General features: G+C 46.7%; 2 protein-coding genes across 2 annotated transcripts; one reads left to right on the top strand and one right to left on the bottom strand.

Annotated features, from left to right (window-relative positions):
* Nucleotides 1-6,160: 6,160 nt before the first annotated feature.
* On the bottom strand, nucleotides 6,161-7,092 carry HRG_08497 (ribose 5-phosphate isomerase A (phosphoriboisomerase a) domain-containing protein; the record flags this gene model as incomplete). Its single annotated transcript, XM_044866968.1, has 2 exons — nucleotides 6,161-6,630; nucleotides 6,693-7,092. 2 exons carry the CDS (start codon nucleotides 7,090-7,092, stop codon nucleotides 6,161-6,163), a joined length of 870 nt encoding a protein of 289 aa, XP_044717855.1.
* A 1,211-nt stretch (nucleotides 7,093-8,303) lies between these two features.
* Nucleotides 8,304-9,022, top strand: HRG_08496 (uncharacterized protein; the record flags this gene model as incomplete). The annotated part of the gene is made up of 3 exons (XM_044866967.1): nucleotides 8,304-8,348; nucleotides 8,387-8,629; nucleotides 8,900-9,022. The coding sequence occupies 3 exons, from the start codon at nucleotides 8,304-8,306 to the stop codon at nucleotides 9,020-9,022; spliced, it is 411 nt and encodes a 136-aa protein (XP_044717854.1).
* Between the last annotated feature and the right edge of the window lie 467 nt (nucleotides 9,023-9,489).

Raw genomic sequence — 9,489 nt, 5'->3', positions numbered from 1 at the left:
AATATAAGGGACGAAATAAGTACCCTAGAGGCTAGGGCCCGCTTAGAAGAAGCCTTAGAAGGCTAACGCCCTTTAAGGACCCTAGAAGGAAAGCCTAAAGCCCGAGACTAAGACTAAGGCTAAGAGGATATTAAGATAGAAGATAACGAAATAAGCCTAGTACCTACCTAGGTTACTAGCCCGATCTAGCCTAGTAGGCCTAGCGGGCCTAAGATTAGTATCTTTAGGCCTAGCTTAACCCTACCTTGGGCTAGCTACTTCTAGCTAAACCAGCCCCTTAAGTAGGTAAAGGGACGAAAGAGGGCTGCTCTTAGTAGCCCTATTAGCCCTACGCCTACCCGGCTTATACTCTAATGCTTATAGCAATAGCAGCCCTAGCCCTAGCCCTAGCAACCCTTCCTAAGGGACCGGGCCTAGGGCTTCCTTTAATAGGCCCTCTAGGCCCTTAAGGAAGCCTAAAAAATCGAACCCTTTTATAAGACCCTTATAGAAGGGCTCGAAAAGGCAGCTATAGGGACCCCGGACCGCTAACAGCCCCTATAACAGCCCCCGTAACAGCCTAAGGCCGCCTAGTAGCCTAAGGCTACGAAAGGAAATCTTAAAGCTAGCTCGTAGGCTAAGGTCGCCGTAAAGAAGGCGCCTAAGGCCCCGGCTAAGACCCCGGCTAAGGCCCCGGCTAGGGCCCCGGCTAAGGCCCCGGCTAGGGCCCCGGCTAAGAGGAACGCAAAAGAGGACTTCTAGCTTATCCTAAAGCTAAAGAAGGGATCGCTAACGCCGACTATTAGCCCTATTGCTCTTCGTAATGAGCTTAATAAGGCTATAGGGGAACTAGCTATATTAGCTCTATCGACTTCGAATAGAGGTAATATAGTTATAACGATAAAAGCCCCTTATATAGCGAAGAAACTTCTAGAGCAGCGGAATAAGTAGTCCCTATACCTTAAGGGACTGCCTATCGAATCGGCCGACCTTCCTACTAGCTAGACTAAGCTAGTAGCCCGGAGCGTCCCTAACCTCCTAGAGACCCCTATCCTCGATATCTTCGCCGTAGAGGCTAAGACCTTTAGCGGGATCGATATCCTAGGGCAGCCTAGGTAGCTAGGCACCCTAGGCCTAACGTAAAAAGCAGGGTCTATTATCGTCGTAGTCCCGTCGGAGGCTATAGGGGCCGAATACCGGAAAAAAGGCCTCTATATAGTAGGCCTATAGCTTCGAGTCGAGGCCTATAAGGAATATACTATACGTACGTAGTGCTATAAATGCCTTTCCTTCGGCTATAACCCCCGGACCTGCCGGCAGCTTATTAGGTGTGCCTTCTGCCCGGAAAAGCACCTAACTAGGGATTATAGCTACCCTAGCTATAAGGCTAGCTAAGGGTGCTCTTACTTTAAGGCCTAATACTATAACTATAAGGGAGAACACCTTACGACTAATAAGGTATAATACGGAGTTTATAAGGGAATAACTAATGCCTAATAGCCTTAGCCCCCTTACGCTTATAGGGCCCCCGAAGCCCCCTAGGCCCCCTAGGCCTAACTACGACCCTATTAGTATTATATAGCATAATACTAATAGGTAGGAAATAGCGAACCTATCGATCCTAGAGTAGGCCCTAAAAATAAGAGCGGACCTTATCTTATTATAAGAGCCTTACTTCTATAAGATCGATAATAGCTATATCCCTATATAGCATCCGGCCTATAACGTTATAACCCCTATCCCCTCTACCGACTTTCCTAAGCTCGATAGGAGGCCTAGGATTATAGCTTATAAGAGGAAGGAAGCCTAGATAGAAGCTAGCCCTAGCTTCGACCTCTTTTGCGATCCCGATATATAGGCTATAAGGGTAGAAGGCGCCGAGCCGTTTACCCTTATTAACCTATATAACGAAAAAGAGGCTAAAGGGGCCCTAGCTAGCTAAGGCCGGCAAGGGCCCCTTACGATAGAAAGGCTGCTACTAACAGCCTAGCTCCTATAGCAGCCCTTTCTATTAGTAGGGGACTTTAACCTATACTACCCCCGGTAGAACCTGTCTACGGAATCCTCTAAGGCCCGTAAGGTAGAAGCCCTTATTAGCTATCTCGACCGCTATAAGGCCTCCTTACTAACGGACCTTACGGTAGCTATAGAAGGCACCTACTAAAGGGAAGGGGCTTAAAAGGGACCTCGGTTATAGACCTTGCTTTCTATAGCCCCTTTAAGCAACTAACCTAGGCTAACTTCCGCTTCCTAGAGGCTACGGGCTTAGACTATAAGCCTATAGCCTTCGAAGCTAGCTTAAGGGGCCCTAATAGGCCCCTACTAGCTAGGCCTACTACCTATAACTATAGGAAAGTAGACTAGAAGGCCTTCTCGGAACACCTAGCTAAGAAGGAATAAGACCTCCTTATAGCTATAGAGAGGGCTATAAAACGAGACGACTTAGAGGGGATAGCCTCCCTTCTAATAAGAACCCTTATAGAGGCCTCTAACGCAGCGATACTAAAAAAGAGGCCCTATAAGGGATCTAAACCCTAGTAGACCGACGAGCTAACCTCCCTTTAGAAAGCCCTAAGCCTAGCCTAACGGGCTTATAGGCTAGCCTAGGATAAGGAGAGCTAGAAGAGCTTTATAGAGGCCCGAAATAGCTTTAAGTACGCTATTAGGGCTACTAAAGAGCAATACTAAGAGAGCTTCCTAGTAGAAGTAGTAGGAAAGGACGTCTTTACGGCCTTTTCTTATACTAAGGCTAAAGCTAACCCTACCCTTCTAAGTATCTTATATATAAAAGAAGGGATAAAGGTAAAAGCTAATACCTTTACGGAAAAATACGAGGCCTTCCTAACGACCCTTTTTCCGACCCTGGACCCTAGCCCTAGCCCCCCTAGCCCCCCCTAGAGCCTAGAAAAAGAAGAGCCCCCGGGCCTTATAGGCAGTAAGGGCACGGCTAAGTAGGACTAGTAAGAGCTAAAGGACCCCGAGATTAGAAGGGCTATCGTTAGCTCTTCTAATAAGAAAGCCCCCGGCCCGGACTCCCTTAGCTTCCTTCCTATCTAATACGTATATAAGGTTATTCCTACGGTCTTTAATAGGGCCTATAAAGCCCTATTTAACTAAAGATACTACCTTAAGGCGTAGAAGGAAGCTATAGGAATTATACTCCCTAAGCAAAATAAGCTAGACTATACTATCCCTAAAGCCTATAGGGTTATAAGTCTACTTAACTACTTAGGGAAGGTCCTCGAAAAGCTATACGCTACCCGGCTAAGCTACTTAGCTAATACGGCCGGGCTTCTAAACCCTACGCAGCTAAGGGGACGAAAATAGCGGTTAGCTATCGATATAGCCTTCCTCCTTCTATACTACGTTTAAAAGAAGTAGGAGTCTAATAAGAAGGCTATTACTAGCACCCTCTTATTAGATATAAAAGGCGCCTTTAACTTCGTATCGAAGGAATAGCTTATAAGGGTCCTAAGGGAATTAAACCTCCCTAAGGCCCTTATAAGCTAGGTAGACTACTTCCTTACCGAAAGGAAGATCTAGCTAGCCTTCGAGGGGCAAACCTAGCCCCTAACGGACCTAGTAATAGGGGTACCTTAAGGGTCCCCTATTAGCCCTATCCTATTCCTCTTATACGTAAGGGGGATACTAGCGGCTAAGGGGTACTAGCTATCCTATATAGACGATTTTAGCATCTCTATAACGTCGACCTCGGCTAAGAAGAACGTCCGGTAGCTAGAAGCTATAGCTGCTAACCTATTTAAATAAGCTAAGGACTAAGGGGTCTATTTCGACCCCTTTAAGACGGAACTTATTTACTTTAGTAGGCAAAGGTAGCCTATTTTAGAGGGTATAAAGGTAGGAGGCCTATTTTTTAAAGTAAAGCCCTTAGTACGGTAGCTAGGGGTCTTCTTTAACTCTAAGCTCCTATTTAAATAATATATTAAAAAGAAGGTAGCCTCCGTATAAGCTGCCTTTAAAGGGCTATCCCGCTTAGTCTCTATATAAAGAGGCCTATTATTTAGAGCTTCGAGGCAGCTCTACTAGGCCTACGTAACCTCGATAATAGACTATAGGGCCTAGCTTTAGTATAAGGGGCCTAAGACCCCTAGGAGCCTAATAAAGCCCTTCTAAAGGCTTTAAAACTAAGCCCTCCTAAAAGTCCTAGGGGCCTTTAAAGGATCCCCTATTAGGGCCCTAGAAGCCGAAGCAGCCCTCTTACTACTAAAGGTACGGTTTAAAAAGGCATGCCTCTCTTATACCCTTCGAACCCTATACCTCCTACTAAATCACCCTATAAGGTAGGCTTATAACCTAGCTATACGAAACGACCTCGCCGACTTAGGCTTTAACCTAAGAGCCCTAAGCTATATTAGGCCCTATATATAACTCTTCCGCCTCCTTAAAGGCCTAGTAGCTATTATAGGGCCTAACTATAGCTTAGAAAGAAGGAAAGCTAGCTAGGAGCCCCTATAGGCTCTAGAGCCTAAGGCCTTTATTACGATAATAAAGGCCCCTAAGCCTCTAGCTAAGAAGTAGCACTAACGCCTCTTAGCTAACCTAGCTAGCCTAGAAGACTTCGGGCTACGGCCCTTAGTCTTCTATACCGACGGCTCTAAGGGGTGCCTTAAGGGGTCCCCTATAGAGACTAACGCCTACTCCTTTTACGAGATAGGCCTAGAAAATAGGCCTAGTAAGGCGTACTACGAGAACCTAGGGCCCTCTATTAAAGTAGCCGACGTAGAGCTATTCGCGATACTAAGGGTCCTAGAGGACCTAGCTAAGAGGCCTCGGCCTCTAAGGTTTAGCCCCCTTAACCCCCTTATAGAGGCTTATATCTTTATAGATAGCTAAGCCGCTATACGAAAGGCTAAAGGCTACTTAGACCTAGCTATACGTATTAGAAGGCTCTTAATAAACCTAGAGGCCTTCTATAATATACGGCTATACTAGTGCCCTAGCTACCTAGGGATCTTCGGTAACGAGCTAGCCGACTAGCTAGCTAAGAGAGGCCTAGGGGCCCCTATATAAGGGACCCCTATAGTCTTTATTAGCTACCTATAAAGAAAGGTCCGATAAGCTACTAAGGACTACTAAAAGGGCCTCTAGGCTACTAAGGCAGCTAAAGGCCCTAAGGCTAAAGGCTTAGGTAAGCACTATACGTCTATTCGAAAGACCCCCCGCCTAGCCTTTAGCCCGGAAAAGGACCTTATAGAAAGGCCTAGGCCGACCCTTTCGGCCTACTACTAACTTCTCCTCGGGGCCGGCTTCCTATTATCCTTCTTAAAAAGGGTTAATAAGGTAGGCTAAGACGACTACCGCTATAGCTAAGGAAGGTATACGGCTAAGCACCTTATCCTAAGGTACCCGAACTATAAGAGGGAAAGAGAGGTCCTATACCGGGCCTCGAAGGGATAGAAGGAGGCCCTTAGCCTACCTTTTCTCTATAGTACTAAGGAAGGAAGGGAAGCCCTTCTAACCTTCTTAGCTAAAATAGAGATAGGAACGGCTAAGTAGCTCGAAAAAGAGTAACCTAAGGGCCCTAGGGCCCTTAGGGGGGAAAAACACCGCGTAGGAGGAACTAGATTAACCTTTCCTTTATCTCTGCTTTTATAGCTACCCTTTCCCTAATTAGTTATAAGCCCCCGGGCTCTATAGCTAGCTAGGGCTACTAATAGGGGCCTAGGCCCCTATTAGCCTCGCTATAGCCCTAGAGGCTATATACGAGTAATAATATAAAAAAAAAAAAGCTTAAAAAAGAGTAACCTAGGGGCCCTAGGGCCCTTAGGGGGGAAAAACACCGCGTAAGAGGAACTAGATTAACCTTTCCTTTATCTTTGCCTTTATAGCTACCCTTTCCCTAATTAGTTATAAGCCCCCGGGCTCTATAGCTAGCTAGGACTGCTAATAGGGGCCTAGGCCCCTATTAGCCTCGCTATAGCCCTAGAGGCTATATACGAGTAATAATAAAAAAAAAATTAGCGCGGTATAAATAAGTAGGGTAGGATAGTATTAGTATATATCTTAAAAATAAAGCTTTTATATAAATAGTAATATATCTTTATATAAATAGTAATACTTATTTAATATAATAGGATATCTCTAAGAACTATAAAACTAAGCTATGCTTACGATATATATAGTTTTAATAATAACAATAATAATAATAATAATAAGTAAATTAATAGCTACTTTTATTAATACTGCCCTTTGCTGCCTGCTGGACCTGGACTTCCCCACTAGGCATTCCAAAGTAGGCCGCGACCGGTTTTTGTGCTCCGGGCCCCTTGCCTAGTATGGCGGCCTGCTCTCCGTTAAAGCCGTGGAACAGCCCGATTTCTATAACACCCGGGATCTTTAGCAGCCTGTCCGCCAACAAGTTAATCTCCCATAATCCACCCTCGCCCTGGCCTTCCACATTGGCGGTTAGGTCCTTAGGTAACAGGAGTGGCGGGAACGGGGCGTCAATGATCCACATGCCATTGTCGGTCACGCACTCGCCGGCTTTGTTGGGCAGCCCGGATCGGATGGCTGCGTTTGGGGAGCCCATGGCCTGGAGGCGGGTGAGCACGTCAGGGGCAGCAATGGGCAGAACCTCGATGGGGATCGCCTTCCACTTTATACACAGTCGCGGAGACTGCTTGCGAGAGTCTGTCCATATGTGAGCCAAGCCCTCGATGCCGAAGATGCGGTTTAGTGTAGTCAAATCTTACCGGCCACGGCCACAAACTTGCTTGCCGATATCGCCACTAGCTTCTCCTGGAACAAGCATGCGCCGCCTCCCTTGATCAAATTGAGATCCTCGTCGACCTCGTCGGCGCCATCAAAGGCGACATCCAAGGCAACGGGCCTGCCGCCGACGACTGGGCGCTCATCCAGGTTGCATAGAGCCAATCCAGCGTGTCGAATAAGTCCCTTAGACTGGCTTCCGGTAGGGATAAAGGTCATGCCGCTATAGAAGGCGGGGCCCTTGGCGACGATAGCCTCAACGACGTACACGACGGTGCTGCCGGAGCCGATGCCGACGTACTTAGAGGACGAGGATAGATGCTCGTCGACGGCCTGGAAAGCAGCGAGCCTCTTTGCAGACTCAATCAGGTCTGCGGCAGACATGGCCCGTTGTGGTAAGCTCCCAACCGTGGGAGTGAAGGCCGTGGGGAACTGTCTAGAAAGGCGGCGGGGATGAGGAAGACCTAGGCTGAGCGGATGATGCCGTCGAGCTGATGTGTAAATTAATGACACCACAGGACGACGAGTTAGCCTAAGAATATTCCCGATACGCGACCGATTAGTCTAGTAAGACAGTGCAGGCAGGGCTCAATTCGACGAAATAACGTATCTTTAAGCCTCGAGCCCGAATATATGGAGATTACGTAAGTAACCTACGCTTAGCTCGCTGCTCGTAGGTGCGAATAGCTTTACTTTGCGATGCATACGATGTATGCGATAAAGGGTCTGCTAGGTAGGCGCGGGGAATATGCGCACCTAATTATGCGGTATCGGCGCTGCGCCTTAACTAGCCATACTAGCCTACTTTTTAATTGCTAGTTAGCTAAATGTGATTGCTGGTTAATATAGGCCTATTTATCTTTATTTTCTCTTTCCTAAAATAAACCTTTAGCCTAAGCCACCTAGCCGTAACTACCATAGTTTTATGCTCTGCTTTTTCTTTTATTAAATAAAACTTAGGCCTGGTCCGCCCAACCGGAGTTACTACTATTTTACGTCGTTGTTTTCTCTTTCCCATAACAACCCTACAGCCTAAACCGCTATGTTTTCTCCGCCGTGCGTAAACCTTAACGTTACGTACCAAGCTCACGCTTAAACTCTGAAATGTGACCCATGCCCTTATTAACATCCTGACATTAGATTTCTTTGATTTCTTCCTGATTGCGTGCGCTCTTTCATATTATAAAAGCTCTGACACCTCTATAGATTCTCGCTCACGAGCTCGTCACCTCTAGGAGCATAGCATTTCGCTGGCATAGCTTTTCTCTAGCATAGGATTTCGCCAGAATAGCATTCTATCTTCGAACTCGTTACCTCTAGTCGTATATAGGAATTCAACAACTATACTTAACGCGTACTAACATAGTTTTCATATTTAGGTGTTCTTTCGTTCATCATGGCCTCTCCGAGCAAGAGTGGGAACGCAAGTCTGAAAGATTTGTTCTCTGACTTAGATATCGAACCTGCCTCCTCGTCCACCCCCACACCCCCCAGTCCCGTGAAACGAGCCAAAATGAGACAGAGCCTACGCGAAACGATTTCGAAGGGCTGGCCGCCCATGCGACTTACAACTAAACAACTTTCGATGACCATTCATGCCGACGATATTTACCGCCAATATTCTCAAGATCAAGACCCGCGTAAGCTTTTCGATAAGGCAAACGATTGGATTTCAAAGATATCAGCCACCGCGCTCGACAAGGACCAGCAAGAAGTCGTCAACAATGAGATTCACGAGACGATGAGCCGGGCTATCTTTGGCAGCAACATGATTGAGCGCGCTGGGCTTGGCTGGGACATCACCGTCCAGCTCTGTCGCAAAGTTTTCGCAGGAGAGGATATAGGGCAGATCTCCGAGCGAGATGCTACCTACCAAGAATCACTCCTAAAGCTTTACAAACAACAGTTCGACCTCAAGGACGTACCCGCCCATTTCGTCTTACGTGGTCGAAATGAAATTGTTCAGCATGCGAAAGCTTTCCAACACCTCATCCACGCCTTCGTTGCCGAGAAGCAAGATCTATCCGAGGATCTTATTAAAGACACGCATCGAATTTTAACGAAAGGAGTTCCTATTTTCTAAGACGGATCCCCAGTCGTTGCACCTAAAGAATACGGGGGGATCTATAGAACTGTGATTGTCGGCGAAGGCTCCACTAACTTCACTGTCCCGAAATTCGTTCCGGCCAAGATGAGGGAGATGTGCGAAAGTCTCAAGCAAGAATTGACCGCTGCTGAGGAGAGGAGAACGATCGATCCGTTCTCTATCGCCGCAAAGTATTCGTTAATGTTCGTGGAGATCCGTCCGTTTTAGGATGGAAATGGAAGGATGTGAAGGATGATACTAAATACGATCCTCTGTCGCTACGCGGGAGTGATTGTCCCAATCGGCGAGCTCGGGGAGGAGAGGCATAAGTATATGGGCGTTCAAGAAACGTGCGAGTCTAGAAATGGAGGGCCACGGCGAGTACGCGACCTTTGTCCTTAAAAGAGCTGTTACTCGCCTTCGCGAGATTAAGAAGAAGGTAGCGGGGAAGACCAGATCCCGCGGGACAAGGCACGTCGAAGTAGGATTTCTTTTAGGGGATTATTGTCACGACCTAACGAGGGTCTTAAAGACCTAGCAAGGGTCCTAGTAGGCCATAGACTAATATATAGCTCGTAAGTAGAGGCTTAAGAGTATAGTAGAAGAAATAAGGGCATAGAAAGGTAAATATAGTAATCTATATCTTAGTCTATATAACGACCGGTATTATTCCTAAGGAATAAACCTATTAAGGG

Source organism: Hirsutella rhossiliensis (genome assembly GCF_020360975.1).
Source record: "Hirsutella rhossiliensis strain HR02 chromosome Unknown scaffold00010, whole genome shotgun sequence".
NCBI classification, from domain to species: Eukaryota; Fungi; Ascomycota; class Sordariomycetes; order Hypocreales; family Ophiocordycipitaceae; genus Hirsutella; species Hirsutella rhossiliensis.
Note: the sequence above shows the minus strand (reverse complement) of the source record. Positions and strands in the feature narration are given on the sequence as shown.